This window comes from Chaetodon auriga, chromosome 22 (assembly GCF_051107435.1).
Source record: "Chaetodon auriga isolate fChaAug3 chromosome 22, fChaAug3.hap1, whole genome shotgun sequence".
NCBI lineage: Eukaryota > Metazoa > Chordata > Actinopteri > Chaetodontiformes > Chaetodontidae > Chaetodon > Chaetodon auriga.
In genome coordinates, this window is record NC_135095.1 from 14611291 (window position 1) to 14631575 (window position 20285).

At 42.2% G+C, this 20285-nt stretch overlaps 3 protein-coding genes across 4 annotated transcripts in view; 2 read left to right on the plus strand and 1 right to left on the minus strand.

Moving 5' to 3' along the window:
• Nucleotides 1-1906: 1906 nt before the first annotated feature.
• guca1aa (guanylate cyclase activator 1Aa) lies at nt 1907-5802 on the plus strand. Its single transcript, XM_076722573.1, has 4 exons — nt 1907-2326; nt 3817-3966; nt 4053-4146; nt 5007-5802. The coding sequence occupies exons 1-4, from the start codon at nt 2129-2131 to the stop codon at nt 5132-5134; spliced, it is 570 nt and encodes a 189-aa protein (XP_076578688.1). The 5' UTR covers nt 1907-2128; the 3' UTR covers nt 5135-5802.
• A 241-nt stretch (nt 5803-6043) lies between these two features.
• orc5 (origin recognition complex, subunit 5) lies at nt 6044-13672 on the minus strand. 2 transcript variants are annotated; one of them, XM_076722682.1, is made up of 14 exons: nt 13226-13672; nt 12925-13017; nt 12066-12251; nt 11607-11681; nt 10505-10616; nt 9982-10112; nt 9798-9846; nt 9030-9120; nt 8879-8934; nt 8469-8581; nt 8233-8280; nt 8037-8147; nt 7098-7210; nt 6044-6989 (listed from the first exon to the last, which is right to left on the minus strand). In XM_076722682.1, exons 1-14 carry the CDS (start codon nt 13337-13339, stop codon nt 6944-6946), a joined length of 1338 nt encoding a protein of 445 aa, XP_076578797.1. In that variant the 5' UTR covers nt 13340-13672; the 3' UTR covers nt 6044-6943. The 2 variants fall into 2 exon arrangements, with proteins under 2 accessions (XP_076578797.1, XP_076578799.1); XM_076722684.1 differs by having other exon boundaries at nt 6079-6989; nt 7098-7186.
• lhfpl3 (LHFPL tetraspan subfamily member 3) overlaps nt 13469-20285 on the plus strand; it is a 53721-nt gene continuing 46904 nt past the window's right edge. Inside the window, exons 1-2 of the mRNA XM_076722688.1 lie at nt 13469-13516; nt 14514-15472. Of these exons, the coding sequence (XP_076578803.1) occupies nt 15037-15472 (436 nt within the window). The 5' untranslated portion in view covers nt 13469-13516; nt 14514-15036. The remainder of the gene's footprint in view (nt 13517-14513; nt 15473-20285) is intronic.

Sequence of the window (20285 nt, forward strand, 5' to 3'; positions counted from 1 at the left end):
GTTTATTCCATATTTTGTTATTGTCAGGAAAAGCTCTTACAAAATATTGGAAACTGTATTTCAGGCTATTTGTGAGAAACAATGAAAAAAAAAAACCTTGTTGCTGCCATTTATCACTTATACCTGCTGGTTATATGACTGTTAATGCAAATGTGTTGCAGGGTAATGCAAATTAGAGTAAAATATGTATGAAGCATACATAGAGTATGCCTTTTCTGTATTACATTATTGCACTACAGCAGAGGGAGGATAGGATTTTTCACTGAAAGCTACAAGAAGAAGCCTTTTGCAGCCAAACGCTTTTATTTTTTTTAACATCTGTGCCTGTCTGAAGCATAAATAGCATTTCGTTTTGCTGTAACATCTGTTTTTCGGCATGGATGAAACGATGAACAATGAGCCACTACACTGACTACACAAGGAACCCGTGGAGATGCTGCTTCATGTGGTTTTCCTGTGATAATCCCAAACTTCCCTTTTGTATGTTTTATGGCCAGAAGGAAACACTAACGCTGCTGCTGAGTGTAATCCAGAAACCACTAATATGAGTTATACATTCCTGGAATGTCGACGTGAGAAATGAGAAAGTGAAAAGTGAAATGTTGCTTTAAAATCACAAATCTGCATTTACTAATGATGTTTTTATTTTTACTTTTATATGAATGCATATATTTTACTTAATGGTACATTTAGACTTCAGTTGAAGCACTGACATATGTATATCTGTGTTATTTGTCCTTTTTAGAAGGTTATATTTTGCTGTTTCTTGCTTTAAGTGACAGGTAGAAGCAGGCAGGAAATGGTTTGAGACGGAGAAGTATGATGGTATGAGGGAAGTATGAGGGTCTGCAGCTGGAATTGAACCAGCAACCATGTGGCGACCGAGGCGCTCTATTATTTGTCTTTTTATTAATGATAACAGGTTAGCACATTCACAGCTGCTGGATGCAACTAATCCAATACTGCTTTCAAATATGATTATGAGTCTTAAAATCAAGAGGCCACATGAAGGAGGTGACACTTAATTTCATACAAAGGCACTTAGACATTGTTGTATTATTTTCCTTGTTTCTGGTATTTTTCTTGTATTGACACTAAGATCAAAAAGCTTTCTGCAGTGTTTTGAAATTGATTTCACTCAAACTTTAATGTTTAAGTTACTTTAACAATCAGCCATGACTCATGCCTCATGGACTTTAAACTGTGGTATCCAAATAAAATTCTCTACCAACAAATGTTTTATAATCTTCTTTATTTGCAGAATTAAACTTACATAGCAGAAACTAATGGCTTTTTTTAATCATTATTATTAACAATTAATCTGCAGATTTTTTTTAGTGGTTTCTTCCTCAAATAAAAAAAAGTCATCAAGGTCACATCTTCAGATTGCTTGTTTTGTCCAACCAATTATCCAAAACCTTAATATATTCTGTAAATGATCATAAAACACAGAGAAATTGTTTCTTTTTGCCATTTTATTAATTGAGCATCAAAATAAACTGTACTGCCTTCTTAGCAGCAGCTAATTAAAAAAAAAAAAAAGACTTAAAATATAAAGATAATAACTGATCAATCACCATTTAATCATTTCATATAATAATAATAATAACATATCAGTGGCTGGGGACATTGTGTCATGTGACAAAGAGTACCTGAGCTTGTTGCTGTAACAACGTTGGATCTGACTACTTCCTGCAGCACCTTTGAAGCTGCACCAGCCCACACCTGGTTTAGGGGGGTCTCCCATCAGTTCAGGTCTTGACTGTGATAGAGGTCCTGTGTCTGCGGCACGTGAGGGATGAAGGCCGTCTTGTGTTTGTCAGCGGTTTCAGTGTTTGTGAGCAGTGAACCTATTAATGGGGCGATTAAGCCGATCATCTGCATGTTCGCTGGATTACAGCCGGTGATTAGACCCAAGGAGACCACAGAGGGGAGTGGGCCGCCTCATCCCCACACACAGACAGCTACAAAAGGCCCCCGCCGGCCGCTGCTCTCACCTTACGTCCCATTGCTGTGTGACTGTGAAGAGGCGAGCCTCCGCTTCACAGTAGACCCATTGGGCTCAGAGGTTTGCTTCCAAGGGCTCCATCATCGATCTGACCTGCACACGCTCAGGCCTCAGGAGGAAATGGGCAACTCAACAGGAACCACCGTGGACGACCTGCAGGCGGTGGAGATGCACCTGTGGTACAAGAAGTTCATGACGGAGTGCCCCTCGGGTCAGCTCACCCTGCACGAGTTCAAGCAGTTCTTCGGGCTGCGAGGGCTGGACCCCGAGGCCAACGCCTACATCGAGCAGATGTTCCGCACGTTCGACATGAACAAGGTGAGTGAATATCAGTGTTTCCCTTTGAAAGAATAACGTTTTCATCTTCAAATAGTTTACGTCTCCCTTTAAAACTTAAGGAAAACATGTGTCCCACAACTAATTTAAGATGCTTGCTTTGTACTGAGCAGTAGAAAAACATTTTTACTGGGGTCAACCATAATTAAAATAATCCACACCTTGTCTATAAAAAGTGTTTGATTTGATTTTAAGTGTTTGGGAGCGGCAGTTAGATTTATCAGCTATGGGATCTACATATTTTGTTGAGTTATACAATGACTGTGTTATTATCAATTAATCTTTCAATTACTTTTAGTCTGTAATGTCGACAGTGACCATAAAAAAACAACATCTTCACATTGTCTGATGAACACTTTAAAATGCAAAGACATTTCACTTTTAATGATATAAAACCAATGAAAAACTACAAATTCTGACACCGAAGAAGCTGCAACCAGAATTTTTGTTCACTTAAATGATGAATAAATTCCAAGAACTGCTGAAGATTAATTAAGAGTTATTTGTCTAAATTCTACGAACATGAACAAAAAGCAATATGCAAACATTAGGGAGGCAACATTTTGGGAAACTGAGTAACTGAAACCATTATTTTTTGGGATTATCAATTGATGATTTACTCTTGTAAATGCAGTGTCAACATGAAAAAGAACCATTAAAGCCCAAAGTGATGTCTTTAATTTGAATCTGTTGTTCAGTCCAAAACTCAGATATTAAAATCTTTTATAAATTACAGGGTCTCAAATGTTGAGCCTTTTTCCCTGAAAAGTGGCTTAAACACTTACTTTCTAATCAAAGTTTGGGTATTAAACTCAGTCAGCCTACTAATCGATTAACTGTTTCATCAGTAAAACCAATGAAAACACTTCAGTGAGATGATCTGCTGTTTGACCTTTGAGTGTGCTGTGTGGTCCTTTTGGGTGCTGGAGCAGAAAAGTTCCTCAAACTTTAAAAACATCTGTATTGTTTTGGAGCCACGCGTCCACTCAGACATACAAGTGATGCAGTGACCTCCCTGCAACAAGCCTGCAAAACATCCTGACCCTCGCAGACGAATTAAGAGCGTCTCGGAGCGTGCGACAGGGTCACCGCGGGACGCGTCTGTCTGAGAAGCTGCACGTCTAAATTTAGTCTCCCCCTTCAGCTCCCAAAAGGCCGGGGGTAATCTTTATGCACGATTTAAACTGTGAGATTATCTGAGAGACAATGCTTTGATGCTGAGATTGCTGCCTGTGTTCAGACAGTCCCTGGAGATAATCCCGCATCCTGGCGCGCTTCATCTCACACAGACAGCTTTTGGAGTTGAGATGAGGGGGATCTCTTTCAGCTGAGCGACTGATTTATCACTTTGAATGGCTGAAAATAGTCTCAAACTAAGTAGAGGGTCGTGCATAGTAACGTACTGATGTTTGACACTGTTTTGACAAGGTCGTTCTGTGTGAGTCGTCTCATCTCTGTGCTTGTTTTTGCAGGACGGCTACATAGACTTCATGGAGTACGTGGCCGCTCTCAGCCTGGTGATGCGAGGAAAGATGGAGCACAAGCTGCGCTGGTATTTCAGACTTTATGATGTGGATGGCAACGGCTGCATTGACCGACACGAGCTCCTCAACATCATAAAGGTACAGCTATCGTGCATCTGAAACACTGGTTTTCCCAGCAGACCCAGGCCTCAACATGTTGTACTGATGTTATTCTGTTCCTGCAGGCCATCCGTGCAATCAATGGCAATGAAAACCAGGACGTAAGCGCTGAGGATTTCACTAACCGCGTGTTTGACAGGATTGATATAAATGGAGATGGTGAGTGTGTTCTGGCAGTGTATGCAGAGATTTAGGAAGAAATCGATGGTGGGTGGACAGTGTTTAGACATTCATCAGCTCCAGTGCTGTCTTCAGTCAGGAAACACGGGGAGAATAATAAAAAGACGAACTGTGGGTGGCTGCTGAACACAATAACAATCCTGAAACATTTCACAAAAGATGCTAATTCAACTTTTGCACAAGTAAGACCTTAAAGGAGAACTCCATCGGTTTTACACATCCAACACTGAGAGAGAAAAGTTGTGTAAGGCCTCCAGAGTTTGAGAAGTTTGAAAATGAAAAACATCTGGAGGAGTGGAATTAGAAAACAGTGAGTTTACCAGACCTCTGTAGTCCTCTCCTCACCTCTGCTTGAGGCTAGCGGCTCGAGGCTACGTTAGCTGCCACTAGCAAAGCGCACATCCAGCAGTGGGTTTGTGCAATGATGTAAAGTAAAAAAAAGCTTGAAAAGGATATTTTTGGTTCTGCTGCATTAACTTTGGTACTGTTTTTAAAAATTACTGTGAAACAGATCAAAAGAAAAAGCTCTGTAGCGTCAGTAATGTGACGCATGTGGGCAGCGGTTAGTTACGACTCCTACAGCTGTGATTGGACGGCTGAAAAGCCCAAACCTCCTCTGGTTATGTTGGGAAGAGGAGGTGGATTTGGTTTCAATGGATGAATCAGACCTCAACATTTTGGAAACCTGAACAAAGGTTTGTCCACTGAAATCCAAACACCTACTATGATTTAGCTCTGCTAGCTATGCGCCTGCTAATGGTCAAGTGGTTAGCCAGTAGCCCGACGTCACATTTGATTGGACATATTTATGTAACCGTCCCCGTCATGTCTTTAAACAGGCGAGCTTTCCTTGGAGGAGTTCGTGGCCGGCGCTCGCAGCGATGAGGATTTCATGGAGGTGATGATAAAAAGTCTGGACCTCACCCACATTGTGGCCATGATCCACAACAGGAGGCACAGCGTTTAGGCGCTGCCCAGCCCGACTACCTCATCCTCATTCATGATTTAACCCGAGAGCTTCAGCGCATCGCCTCGGGTAAAACAGTCATTTATAGACTGAGATTTCTATTAAGATGAATCCAGTTTAATACAATGCCAGTGTACTGCAAACATAGACGTTTCTGATTTTTAATCTGTGGAAAAAATGACACACATGCACTTTAAATGCATTTGGACGACTCAGGCAGCCTTTGCAAACTGGTCATTGTCCTTGTTTAATGATGCTGAGCTCTCCCAAGGCCACCTTGGCGTGAGGGATGATCTCTCAGACAGTCCACGTACCCGCTGATACCTCGAGGGATAAAAGTGGGAGATAGTGGACTAGAGTGGCAATTATATGCACTCAATGCTTTCCAAATCTTTTTTTTTTTTTTTTTCCCCTGGGTCTGAGTTCCTCTGCATCAAATTACTCAACTCTCTGTTTGGCCGTTCTTGCCTGTGGGCAAACAGGAGGAAGCCATGACTCTGCAGAGCGCTTAACATCCATGATAATTTGATCAAGTCAAAGGCTGTAACACAGGAACAGGTGGACGTTTTGTGTGCAGATACTCTAATTCTCCAATGTTTTTTTTTTATGTTTTTCATCTTTTTTTAACGTGTAACATGATTCGAGCTGAAATAAAAGGCAAAACACTGGCTTGAGTTGTGTAATATCTTTGTGTGTGGGTGTTTCTTTGGCTCTATGATTTGCTGCCTGTTCAGCATTAATACAGATATAGATCACATTTGCTCCTGCTTATTTGTACAATAGAAATTAACTACTGTTTCCATTAAATGTACTAGATGTAGGTATTGCAGCTCATATGCAACATTTGATCAGCTTCAGTCCAGCTTCTCGGTTGCCACAAAAACTGCAGAACAAACCGATGCACCTCCTACGTTTTAAGATCCACAGGAACAACTGTCATTTATTTCAAAGTTAGACAAAACTCCCACGACAGACAGACATGTTCCTACAAACTTTGCTGTCACCAAAAAGCCAGTCGAGCTTATTTTTTTCAAACAGCAGCAAACACGCAGAGCAAAGAAAGGTAAAGGTGAATTCAATCATCTCCTAACGACAGCCCAATTAAGACGAGGCGCTCGTTAAAGAGCTTTTCTCTTTCCAACCCTTTTCAGTATTTTAAAAGAAGTATATAAACATCGAATACATGATGAAGTTGTACACAGCTATAAGGACATCTGTTAATTAATGTATGATATTTGTCATTAATTATAATCTAAGCCATGCAGACATTTGATATTAATATAAAAGTATTTAACCACGGTGTTATTCTACATCCTCGTACAACCTCATACAACAGGGTAAACAAAGGCGACGTAACGGAAACAGAATCTCCCTTTGAGCGAGGATGATGATTCACCTGTGTGGTGCCAAGGTCGCTCTTTGTCAGGAAAAAATGCTACACCTGCATCATTTCATCCTTTTTTCCCTCAAAAAAGCAGGATGAACTATATTATATACTGACTCTCCTTCCTTTTAAACACACAGCAAGCTTAACACGGGCTTTAAAAAAAAACTTAAGAAAATATAATGCAAAATCAGGCATTTATTTTATACAAATGCAAATATTTAACATGCATAAGACACTTTACAAGGACAAAATAAGCTCATTCATCAACCACAAGGGGGCAGCAAAATAATTAGATTAATTTTCCTCCTCAGAATTCTCAACAGTCCGAGCTCCTCATTCTGCCAAATGCTTGTCCTTAAGTGAATGAATCCCCCTTTGTCTTACTGTCACCGTGTCTCTTCTCTCCTTCACTCACAGCCGGCTCACAGGAAGTCATAAAGGTACTTGACGATATCAAAACTCACCGTCCTGGAAGATAAACAACACCAAGCACACTGTCAGTGACAACAGAAACTGTAGAAGGTGAATTCGCTTGAATAATCCTGCCGTCAGTCTCAGTCATGCGTATTAACAGACCTGGATATGGCACAGATGAAGTCCATAGACACGGCACATTTGTACTTTGGGGCGTCGAGCTGGTCGTCATGACTGACCTTCGTCAACAGCTGTAAGGTCACCAGGGAGGAGATCTAAATGGAGAATAGAGGCAGGCTGAAATGACCCTCTGTTCCGCTTGTTTAAACACAGCTTTTCCACTCTTTGATGCAGAGGCACTAAATGATGAGAGCCAGTTGCACAGATATGGGTCAAGCCTAATTTCCTAAAACCATTTTATGCTCAGGGCCATAAATAGATCAGCATTTGGCCACGGATCCCAAAACTCATGACCATATGGGTAGAAAACTCGCATCTGAGACACTGTGGTCATCTGAGTTCATTTAACATGAAATAGCACACCATTTACACCTAGAAATGGGGAGAATTATCATTTAAAAATCGTGTGATTATCACAGCGTGCACTCTCTTTCATCTGCTTCTCTGGAAAACGGGGAAAGAAGAGAAATTAAATTATTGTCCATAGTCTGCAGGAGCCACTTTACTGACCCAGGAGACACAGTTATGAAGAAAGAGCACAAGCACTGCAGAAGTTAATGAAAGGCAAAAACTAAACAACTGCAGAGCTCAATTTAACTCATGACAACGGCAACAAAAATCATAGTGTTGAAAAAGGCGGACGGTTCAGGAGGTTCATTAAATCTCTCCCCACCAGCAACAGATGAAGGCCTTTCCCAGAAACACTTTTTTAGCGGTCAAAACAGGCAAATGTAAAAATGTTTGCATTCTTGAATGCAGGCGCAGCCCACACACTGACAAAACAAGACTACAGCCAGGCTGGAAGCGATGCTGCTTGGAAGAAATTGTGATCACAAGAATGGGACGTCCTGAAAATCCATAACACCTCCAGCCACGGCATAAAAATCATTTAAAAACTCAGCTGTGCGGTGTGACGCTGACCTGTGAGAAGATGCTGGCCGTGGGGGCGACTCTGCTGTCCACCACGCTGTAGAAAATGGCGAGCAGGCGGTCCAGAGGGAAGGGCTTCGGCCCCAGAAGGTGGTTGCTCGTCTATAAAGGAGACAGAATATCTTGTTATTATATTAAAAGGTTTTAAAACGAATGGAGATCAAAGTCAGCGTTTTAAGACGATCACCTTCTCGTTTTTCTTCAAGAAGTTTGTTTTTCTTATTTTACCGTGGTGCTGTGGGAGGAAACAGACGAGACAAACTCGTTCATTCACACAAGTCGGGACAAGTCAAAGCAATTTCATTTGCGTCAAGCACAAATTAGCAATTAGCACAACACACGACACCCTCCAGACCCTTCATCGGGGTAAAAACTATAGAAGCATACTTTGGGGTAAAATCACTGACGGTAAAATGTGTGTACCTTCAGGAAGAAGCGTTTATCTGTGCGTGCAGGGTTGTAGGATGCCAGGTAGGCAGCGATCAACAGGAACTTGGAGTAATAAGGCAGTTCAACGTGAGTGTGAGCAGATAAACCTTTAAGGACATAAAAGCAATGAGTCAGACGCACTAAAGTAAAGAAGACAACTGCGCCCTGACATCCTCATACGCTCTCATACAGTATGTCACTAACACATGGTGCTCGGTGCAACCAGGGACCTGGTGATAATTTATTCTGATTTATTTTGTGCGTGTGGAGCACTGACTGTCACAACTGCGCAGGAAAGACAAAAATCACAATTTCAGCATGAATCCACACTGTCAGTGCGCCCTATCAGCGGTTTTACAGTTTAACATCTGCTCTGCAATCGTGTTACGTCACTGCATTGGTACCTCTCAAGGCTCCGCACTCCTTCTCCTCCATTTGCTGCATCTGCTCCCACTGAAGGCTGAACACGAGAAAGAGGAGACACAATAATGAGAGGAGAGTGACTGGGATGAGGATGGGATGTTAGATCAAAGGTGACATGTGGAGAGCACAGACCTGGACACCTCTCGCAGGTAAACAGTCTGCATGGCTTTCTTCAAATGAGGCTCAATGTTTCTCCACAGCTTGTGTGTGTCCGTCTCTTTGACTGAGGACGTAAAACACAAAAGCCACAGTGATTCAGCAGCAGGCGACAAGTCAAGGGAAGAGAGACGGGAGGTAATCATGAAGACAATGTGATGATGTGTGATATGAAAAGTGTCACTCGTAGTGATGTGATGAACCCTCAGAGAATTATCACCTGACTTATCACGGAGTTTTGTAGCCTCCTTTAGTTCACTGTTTTGGCTTTACAGCTCATAAACTCGGCACAGCAGGCAGCTGCTTTCAGCAAAAAAAGCTCTGATAAAGCCAGTGAACACCACCTGCCCAGCACCAAATGACACACGCGACTCGATGAATTAAGTCGAACATCTAGCGGCTAATGGTGCACAGCCTCCTTCAGTCACGCAGGTTGTACATTTTAAGTATTTATGACTTTTACTTAGATGTTTTCTCAACAGTTATCCAGTTCAATATCTACACCCACTGAGATGGAGCTAACACATTCACTGCAATGACTTGGTACGCTGATGTCAGTGTTCCCACGAGTGGCCAAAAACCAACTAATGAAGCTCTGACGAAGCAAACGCAGAAAAGCTCAAATAGCTGAAGGGCAACTCAACATGATAGAAGGATCAGATGAACTCAAAGCAAAGGGTAACATGAGGTATTTTAAATATTGATCAGCTGTCAGATGAATGAATACACCTCTTTATACTTTACCTTTTCCTTCTGCCAACGGCTCACAGAACTTTGAAAAGTTAAGGGCAGCCTGGTTGAGAAGAGAGAAAAAAGAGAAATATATGATGAAAGACTGAAAATCAAAACTATAAAAAAGTCTGGCTGACTTATGAGTGTGTGTGTGTGTGTGTGTGTGTGTGTGTGTGTGTGTGTGTGTGTGTCTGACCAGGTGACGCAGCTCTCTGAGGTCCCGACAGACAGAGTAAAAGACTCCCAGCAGGATGTTGATGTAGGAGGCGTAAAACTCAGCCGAATATGAAGGATGTCTGTCTTGGGACAAAATCTGCTGCAGCTCACCTACGAATAGATGAACGGACAGACGGACACACACAGAAAACCAGTGTCACTATCCTCAGGCCCACACGAGAAACTCAGATTTTATAAAAAGCAACGAGTCTCCAAAACCAGCGAGATCTTCTCGCATTATCAAGTACAATGATTCAGTCCCTCTAAGTGCTGAATTTATACAGTGGTGTTTTGGTAATGCAATATTCCTCCACAGTCGCTGCGTGAAGTGTTAGAACGAAATCACAGGTACAAATCTCACATCTCGCACCGCATCTGCCAAGTGTGTGTCATCGTTATGCATGCAGCGCGGTGGGAGTTATTCATGACGCTGGCTGATTGCAGCGCGTGCGCGTGTGTATGAGTGTGTGTGTGTGTGTGTGTGTGTGTCTGAACAATTCTACCTTTACTGTAGTCGGGGAAATGGAGCAGAAGGGGCTCGAAACAGCCGGTGTTTGGCCTGAACTTGTCCCAGACGATTTCACTGAGCAGGATGACGGTAACGTTGTCCTCAACCTGGAGAGGACACGTGGACGGATATGTGACATAACAGTGGTTTTGTTCAACAAGTGGACTCAGAGTGCGCGTCCTCATCTACACGCATTCCTACCTTGAATTTATGTGTGTGATGCATTTATATCTAATGTTCTGTGTATTTTACTTCAAGGTTTCTGCTATCGGTTACATTCAGTCAGGCCTTTTGCTGCCACAGCTATCCTCATGTTACCTTAAATAAAGATGATCCTAATGAGTTCAGTGCGGTAATAGAAATTTAATTAAATTTGAGAGAAAGAGAGCACAGCTATCAGACTGGTGTTCAGTACTGGCAAATATTCTGAACTGAGGTGCTGTGGAATTATTATCAAGAGGGAAAAAGTTGGATGGATGCATCCCTGGCGTATATGTGAGGTATCGTGAGGTATGTTGACAAAACAACAAATCCAGTAAGAGCTGAAGTTTGGCAGGAAACACACTTAAAGAGAGAGAAGACACTCCAGTTTCCTGCCTCTCTGTCGCTATTATAAAATAAACCCGAACCCTGGACAGTAAATCCTTCGTGTTAAGCGTCGTGCAGAGAGGCCATAATGATAATAATAATACACATTAGAGACACAGCAACCCTTCATCATCCTGTCATCCTTCACATGCGTATAAATCTGCATTCTAATTATCACCTCAAAGTCCTATGTGGCAGCAAAGCAGCAGCATGACATTGAAAGGACAGATTCCTCTTAACACTCCCAAGACCACTGACCAGAAAACAATTAGCCTTCAGAGGAATTAAACACAAACAGTCACATAAGTCTTTGTGCTCTTGATGTCTTTCATTAAAATGCTGTGAGTGGCTGCCATCCGTCCTTCCAAACTGCCTCATGAAAGAGATCCGCACACTCAGCTCAAGGTCATTCATTACAGAAGAAGTCCCTCTTCATCATCCTCACAGTGCAACAACAATAAAGTGGCTCACTTGACGGATGGCACAAAGAGCTTGTTGCACTTCCTCACCAATTCCTGAAGACGCAGGAGAGCAGGGAGGAGATTGGCGTCGGCGTCTCTCAGAAGCTCGGCCTTTTCCATGACCTGAAAAAAACACACACATGCTTATTCTTCAACATCCATATTCAATAAACTGCTTTGTGAATGACTGTTTCATCACTGCTGTTTTATATGCTGTGAGCTCACTTTAAAACTAAAAAAAATAAATAAAATAAATGATGAAGCCAAAACATTAGATTAAACCTGCTCCCGTGCTGGCTGGAAATCACACTTATTTTCTTCAGGCTAATGCATCTGGAGCTTTGTTTAGCATCTATTTGCATATGTTATCACTACTAATCATATTACGCAAACATTTAAGTGACACATCCAAAGAATAAATAATTTGACATGCCATGGATTATAGTATTTCAGTGTGCCAAGTGAGGAATGATGTTCTGTTTGGGGCATTAAGTGCACGGCACTCACAATGTATCGCGTCTGCTTGGCAGGAGACTGCGAGCACTGCTGTCTGTAGATGCGTACAAAGTCAGACAGGGAGGGACTGCGGGGGAGCAGCGAGGCGGCATCGCAGCCAAAGAAGGACAGCAGCACTTGCTCAAACAGCAACGCAACAGAAACACACTCGACGCAGCTGACTGTGGCGTGAGGCAGCTGCAGAGAGGAGGAGGAGGAGGGAGGAAGAAAGGAGTTAGGGTTAGGAGTTAAAACACGCCTCTCCTGTTGTGGCACGCTGAACGTCACAGTCTGTCACAATAATGCATTAAGATTCGAGCTTGTCACAGCTATCCTCTGCTGTTATTGGGGTTACAAAATGAAAGCAATAAATGAACACAAAGTCAGTCAATCAGTTAAAGAGCCTGAAGATCAACTAATTGATTACACACTTAATCGTTTCAGCCATTTTTCAAGCAAAAGATGCAAACGTTTTGGACGGTTGTTTGGCCAGAACAAGCATCCTGAAGACGTCACTTTGAGGATGAGGATGAGGAGGATTTGCAGACAGATTTGCAAATTCTTTTCTGAATCAGACACCTGTGATTCAATCCCAAAATGTTCAGTCAAGAAGGGTAAAATAAACCAATGCTAACAGTGAAAGTGAGCACACAAACCTTTGTGTGCACTGAGAAATGAGACTTCTCTGACATCCAGTAGAATTTCTTGAGAGAATTTCAGTGAAATCTAATATTTCCAAGGAGTAAGACAACAGAACACGATATTAACTCTCGTGTTGATAACAAATTTGCACCCCCAAACCCATACATGCGCACACAGAACTACCATCCAGCCCAGGGGGTCTTGAACTGACAGCAAATGTCTCTCTCACCTCAAGTTCCTTCAGCAGAACGTGGATCACGTGACTCTTCCCTGAAGCCTGATGACCATAGATGAAGACTGAGGGGTAGCTGTACTGCTGTGGCTGTAAGAACAAAGTTCAGCGCCTCTTTACTCAATATCATTATTATCAATAACAGTCGAAACAGTCAAGTTCTGTCTCTATCAGCTTTTATCCTGGATTAAGATGCATTTCACCACTGTTCAAAGCACCATGCTAACTGAAGCTAAAGGCCAAACGCTGTAAACTCCAGCGCGTGCAGCTGAGCAGCGTACGTCCCGACGTCAGTTACCTTTCCCATGAGCGACAGCAGCAGTCCTGCCTGGACCTCTCTGCAGGGCAGCTGCTTTGCGACCCGCTGCAGCCTCTCCTCCTCATAGCCTGGCTGCTGTAACAGCGATGTCATCTTCTCAATTTACTTCCAACCTCAACGCCTTGTGTATTGCACCGTGAAGAGGTCCCTGACATGCGGCGACAAACGAGCAAGTTAACGTTAGCTTAACGTTCAGTTACAGCACTTTCACGAGACTGGAGACGACGACCGCCATAATCCACATAAAAGGGGGACAAAACGACGAATAAGGTAGGCAGCTATTTGCTGTGAATACTATGAGATACTGTGGAGATCTTCTTAGCTTAAAATGAAGTGTGTAATACTCTTAAAATGCGGTTAAAAGGTGAGTTAAACTTGGAAATACAAACAAGCAATAGCACTGCCGGGAGTTTCGCGCGCGCCTTCAGATTACGTCAAATGACGATGCTCAGTTGACAGCCAATCACAAAAGACACACAGCGTCATGGGTAATGGAGTTTTTGGCTCTAAAAACCGTAATGTGAAATAAAGGGAAATCATCAGTTAAAAGAAATACATTATTACGTTTGTGAATCTCGCCTTTAAAATGGCAAATTCTATATACTTTTTACACATAGCATATATTTATTTAACATATTAAGATATCTATTCATCTGATCTTTTAATTCCATGACAACTGTACAATAGGACCTACATCTACAAAAAGCTACACAACAGCTTGTAGAGCGATCATTTTTATTTGTTAAATGAAGGTATTTGTTTGTTTGACAAAACAACTAACCGATAAAACAACATAAATCATGCCATAAACATTCTAAATTAGAAGCATTAATTGCATTAGTCTACTTTTCCGCACAGAAAACTGGACAAAATGCTGAAAACAAAGTATTTTACATTTTTGCAGCGTAAACCTAAAACAGGAAAAAAAAATACTACATCATCTGAAAGGATTATTGTAGCTTTATAATAATTTCACTGGAGGTAAACGCCACCAGGTCAATTAAACTCAATTACATTTTATAGTTTTAATTATTATTGTATTATTATCATTATGAAAAATGTGCATTTGTGCACATTTGTGTCTTTTCTTGTCCATACCTCGCTCATAGTCGTGTATATTGGTGTGATTCAGAGGACGATCAGCTTCACTTCTCGTTGTGTGTGTTTAAGATTTCGCGCGTTACTGGAATAATACGTCAGACTGGGATTAAGGGATGTGGGTTGGCCCTGTACTATCCAAGGCTACCCTCCAACTCTGTTTCAATAGGATCTCAGCTGCGGTTGTTGGTCTGTCGGCGTCGAGCACAGACGGACCGTTTCAGCGAGATCTCAGCCAGTGAATGACTGAGCCGAACCTGTTTGTCGGAAAACGGTCTCCGGCTTTGGACACCTCAGGTAGGGACATTTTTAGATGAATATGAGGACAGATGCGGGATAAATCTGCGGGCTTGTGAGCAGAGGATGGATTCCTGAAGCTTGTTTTTTTCCCCGGAGCGCACGTTTCGTTTTGGCAGAGTGATGAATGAAAATCAGAGGAAAACACAAGAAGAAAGCAAAATCCGACCTTGCCATGGATGCGAGCGCGCAGTGATGCTGTGGGTACCACAGTGACTGAATAAAGTCAGGCGAAATAAATATTAAATAAAAGCCGAAAACAGCGACAGGACTGAAGTTCTGCAGCGCGCTGTGACTGTGCCGTTTACGGGTCAGATGCGGCAGATGTTAGTTTGCTGAGGACAGGTTCATTGATCCGAAGGACCGAGCGGACCCCCTTTCACACAGACCGGAGGATGGTCCCCGGGGCCCCCAGCACGACCACCACCATGCTCCCCGCCTCCGAGGCTGCCAAGATCTACCAGACCAACTACGTGCGCAACTCCCGCGCCATCGGCGTCCTGTGGGCCATCTTCACCATCCTCTTCGCCATCGTCAACGTGGTGTGCTTCATCCAGCCGTACTGGATCGGAGACGGCGTGGACACCCCGCAGGCGGGCTACTTCGGTCTGTTCCACTACTGCATCGGGAACGGGCTGTCCCGGGACTTGACCTGTCAGGGCAGCTTTACCGAGTTCAGCGCCATCCCATCTGGTGCGTTCAAGGCCGCCTCCTTCTTCATCGGCATGTCAATGGTGCTGGTCCTCACCTGCATCGGCTGCTTCGCGCTCTTCTTCTTCTGCAGCACCGGCACCGTGTATAAGATCTGTGGCTGGATGCAGCTGGCAGCAGGTAGGACGCTCTGCCAGGTGGGAGCTGGTGAAACAGCTCAGTGGTTGTGGAAGTGTTGGTCCAGGAGAGCTCCAGAGATGAGGGGGCACGGAGTTCAGATGTCCCCTCCTCAGGTTGTAGACAGTTTTGTATAAAAGCAGCTCAATCTGCGCACAGTCTCCACCAAAAAATCCAGATGTTGTCCTGCATTTTCAGGTCCAATAGATAATAATGTGAGCTCAAATGAGTAAGAGTTCAATATCACAATCATATAATTAACTGAAAAATGTCTGTTTTATCCTCATTTGCCCACTCAGACTCTAAAACCCTGTAAAGTTTAGGATTAAAACAACTGAGTCAAAATGTGTAGCCTCTACCCACAAATCCTGCTCTTTCAGATCACTGACTCCAATTCTCTGACTCTGATGAGATTACTCAGAGCTTAAATGAGTAAGACTTTAATTCTACAATCATATAATTTACTGGAAATTACCTGTTTGAACCTCATCTCCCCACTCAAACTATAAAAAACTACAAAAAAGTCAATGTACAGCTTTTACCTAAAAATCCAGATGTTCCTCTGCTTTTTCAGGTCAAGAACTCAATGGTTTGACCACACTGCCCTATTTTAGCATATTCTGTCGCGTGAAACGCAGTTATAGAGCATTTCTGTAGTTACTAAAGCCCTGATAAAACATTATGTAACTGTCTGAAGTGTAGGTGGAGTGACAACAGCCTTGGGGGAACGTAAGACCTCAGACTGAAAGTGAAAAATACTGTTTGTTGATGCTTAAAGAGTTAAACAGTGAAAAAATACAAGCACTTCTTGCATCTTTTATTACTGATACCTGCAGGTCTGGATACTGAGGTTACCCAAACACGTCAAGATTCATCAGAACCAGACAGTGGTGTATTTTCACTGTTTGGATGTAAATATTCATTCATCATTTCAATCCCTGCAGCTTATTCCAAAGTACATCCAGAATTTTGTCATTTATAAGCCTTAAAGCTGTAATAAACTTAAAAAGGTCAATTATTCATAAACAGGTAAGTCCTCTGTGGTTTTTGTGCTTTACATTGTGATCGCCTTTCAACAGGAGCATAAACCCGAAATGTGCGAATGAACCTTCTTTTGAGAACAGAAAAGGTCTCTCCAACATAATCAACCCCCCCACACACATTAAATAAAAAAAAAAAAAAACACATATAGAGGTAATGAGAAAGGGAAATCAAAGGGACAGGTAATGTGTGCGTCAGGTTTCCAGCTTCCTCTCTGAAGCAGACGGAGGATTTCTGCATGTGCAGCGATCTTGATTCCCTCCCAAAATTTCATTTTCAATAAGTGGTGCAGCTCAGTTTTATATCTCAGCCAGCTATTTGAATACACAGGGGGAAATGACAGTAAAAGTCAGCCTTAAAAACCTTTTTTCCTCGTTAGATTTTCATGTTTTTTGGTCGACTGGGGCACAGAGCAACAGTACCAGAGCTTTTTAAGGATTTTGGAAATACTGAATGTTACATCACCAGTGAATGATTTTAACTGTCTTTAAATGTTATTATTTTGTTTATTTGGATTTGTTTTAGCTGCACCCAAGAGTTCGTATTAAAATCACAATAAAAACAGCAACACACAGTAAACCAAATCACACAGACACATATGACAATGCACACACGACAATATGCAATTATACTCTACAATCCATCAAATATAACATACTCATATGTGTTGTAAACACATTTAATTTCAGTTTTTATCCTTTTTATATTTACTTCTATTCCTTGTATTAACTTTGGGATTTTGCCAACTTGCTGCCTTCTTTAAAGGACCAGCGTGTAGGATTTAGGAGGATTTGTTATGTTCTCATTGGTGTAATCACTTGAAAATAAGAGTGATTGTGTCTTTGACCTTAGAATGAGCTCTTTATATCTATAGAGAGAGCAGATCTTCTTCTAGTGAGTCCACCATATTGCACCACCATGTTTCTACAGTAGCCTGGAAAGGACAAACCAAATGTCAAACTTTTTCCAGCTCTTTACAGTACATCTTTTGGCACATTGGGAGTGAGAACAGGCTGTCTATAGACATCTATCAGACTACCCTGCATGTTGTAAATGATGCCAAAGGGGTTCGGGGGGGTCCTGACCAAGCGTCCGTATGTGACGAGTTGGGGGTGAGAATGTGCTGTTGGTCCAACCATCGCTTTCAGAAACCAGTTTAGAAAGGTCAGCAAGATTGATCGATTTGTATTTTGACTCCCAGTAGTTTGACTTCTGCGACCTCTTCAATTTGAGCATGTCCACATGCTAAAAAGCACAGTGGTTTCCAGTTTATCCTCCGTCTTGTTGCGCATGCTGTCAGACTTCTGGTGTTTTTTCCTTTGACACCAATTTGCTCTTTTCCACCTGTTCAATGAGCTTTTCAATCCTGTGACATTGTCGGACTCATGATGGGCAGTTTTTAAAAAAGTGTGCAGCAGAACCAGATGTATTGGTTTTTTAGTCCTCACTTCCTTCTCTCTGGTCAAAACCTGCCTCCTTTTACACCCGACGCCATTCAACTGCGGTTTTATCAGAGATCTGAGCGTGTTATGCTTGTAGCAGGTAATGAAGCCTCGGTTTTCATGTGCCTGATTTTTTTTAATTTTTTTTTTTTTTTTAAATCTGCTGTTACTGAGACTGTTGTGTCATCCGCAAACATTTGAATTAGCTGAACCTCAGGGAAGATCGCTTGCATAAATGATAAACAACAATGGCACAAGGTCAGAAAAGGAAGCACTTTTCAACCCGCTGTGAGAAGGAAGGATTGTTAATAGAAACGACTGAACACATACGTCAATGACAGAGCTGTAATTGAACCAGAAAGAGGACATTTGATTTTATTCATGTGAGAAAATGAGTGGCATCACATCAGTTCACACCCCCGCAGACAAACATATGGCAAATAATGACTGTTAGGAAAAAAGGGATTTTCAGCATAATTCATGCCTCAGAATTCTTGTATAAATCTAATTTGTGTGCATAAATAATCTCCCGGCATCATATTCTGCATCTTCATAGATGCCTGCTGTAACACACTGCTCGTTCCCCAATGGGAATTAAATGTCATAACCAATTATGATCACATTCATAGAGAGAGTGCTTCTGTTTTTGCCCACAGACACACAAAGCACCAAAAGTCTGCTGACCACCAGTTTTGGCAATAAATAGCAGCCACAGACTGCATTCTAATAAACCATTGATTAGATATCGAGGTTAGCAGAGCCATCGGCCAGCTGTTCGGCCTAATCTAAACACTATGTTCTCATTTCATTGCAAAGAAAAAAAACCCCTCTGTCGCAGAAGTATCCGGAGTGTCTCAAAGCCCAGCAGCTGTGAGTTGGATTATCTTGGCGAGGAGGCATTATGATGAGCTCTATCACAGTCCTAATGACTGGCACAGCCTGGCAGGTTCAGTCTTTGCAGTTTTTTTGTCACAGATCAAAGCTGCTTCTTATTCCTCTGAGTCACATGTTGGCTTTCCCCACTTTTTTCCCACCATGTCAGGGGAGCAGATTTTCAAACGCTGTCACAGTTGATCCGCTCGTCTCTGGTGGTTGATGTGAATGTGGTTAGAGTAACTGAGTGCATTTGCACAGTTTTGAGGTACTTGTGCTTTAGTCAACTCCACTATATTTATCTTAACAGCCAATTTTACAAGATTTTTTCACTTTTAACCTGTTTATTGTTTTATAAATGTATCAATTTTTGCAACAGTAAAAATGTCCATCACAATGCAACTTAACCGCAGACAGTTCAGTTGGAGATTCGGGTGCGTTATGCTGGTAGTGGCTAATGTAGCCTCGAGCCGCTAGCCTCAAGCAGAGGTGATGAGCAGCTACAGACGTCAGGAAAGCTCCCCTTTAGATAGTTTATGGTCCAAACAGGTCAATTTCAAAGAAAGTAAAAATAAAAGAAAAAAAAAAAACATATTTGTGGAGTATAACTTATCATCTCACAACCCTCAGATTTATTTTGTGACCCTTTGGAGGGGCCCGACGTCTAGTTGCGAGCCTAAATGACTGAACTGTATGAAGTACTAAATTTGACCAGTTATACAGTAAAATGCTGCTTACAAATTGATGCATCAGTATTAACCATCTAATAACGTCATATATCAGCCACAGGTGCACATTCTTCTTGCAAAACGTACTTTTACTTTTGATACTTTCAGTCCATCTTGCTGCTAATGGCTCACAGTGCCTCATTCAGTGTCACTCGTCACATCGAGGCCACGGCGAAATCTGCCATTAAAAGATTCTCAAGGCAACTTAAATTGCCAATATCGAGGCGCTTTCTCTGTCTAAGCAGTGTGAAATCCCACCGTGATTGTAAAAAAATCCTCCCTGTCAGATTTCAGGTGGTATGGGGGCCGCTGTGATGTGCTATCAAAGGCAGCACATACAGCTCAGAGGCAGCCCTCTCCTCCAGCGATGGGCTGTCCTGAATGTTTGATGAGCGCCGTCTCCTGCTAGATAAAGAGATTTTAGAGAAATGGCTGCAAATAATGATGATCTCTGTAATAATGTAACCGTTTCCTTTGCCTCATTGCAGATGTGAAAGGAACACAGCCTGGTTTGATGGTCTGTTTTATAGTTTTAAACAATTCTTTCGCCTAACTTTGCACAGCATTTGGCAGGCGATCGTCAGGCAGCGCTGGCATGCTGCCCAAACAGAGAGCCAACTTTTATGTCTTTCTCTTCGCTTTTCTGCCTGAACACTCCTCCCACAAGAAAATAACCCTCCAAACTGTCATCAAAAGTCACCTCTGCTGTTGTGACTACTGAGATATTTAGGT

Excerpts from the sequence above, each read along its gene's own strand:
- guca1aa (XM_076722573.1), top strand. The coding sequence starts at position 2,129 with ATGGGCAACTCAACAGGAACCACCGTGGACGACCTGCAGGCGGTGGAG. Across the intron at positions 2,327-3,816 it reads GCACGTTCGACATGAACAAG|GACGGCTACATAGACTTCAT; the intron begins GTGAGTGAATAT and ends TTGTTTTTGCAG. Across the intron at positions 4,147-5,006 it reads GATTGATATAAATGGAGATG|GCGAGCTTTCCTTGGAGGAG; the intron begins GTGAGTGTGTTC and ends GTCTTTAAACAG.
- orc5 (XM_076722682.1), bottom strand. The coding sequence starts at position 13,339 with ATGACATCGCTGTTACAGCAGCCAGGCTATGAGGAGGAGAGGCTGCAG. Across the intron at positions 10,617-11,606 it reads TCCTGCGTCTTCAGGAATTG|GTTGAGGACAACGTTACCGT; the intron begins GTGAGGAAGTGC and ends TGTCCTCTCCAG. Across the intron at positions 8,935-9,029 it reads TACCTGCGAGAGGTGTCCAG|CCTTCAGTGGGAGCAGATGC; the intron begins GTCTGTGCTCTC and ends TCTCGTGTTCAG.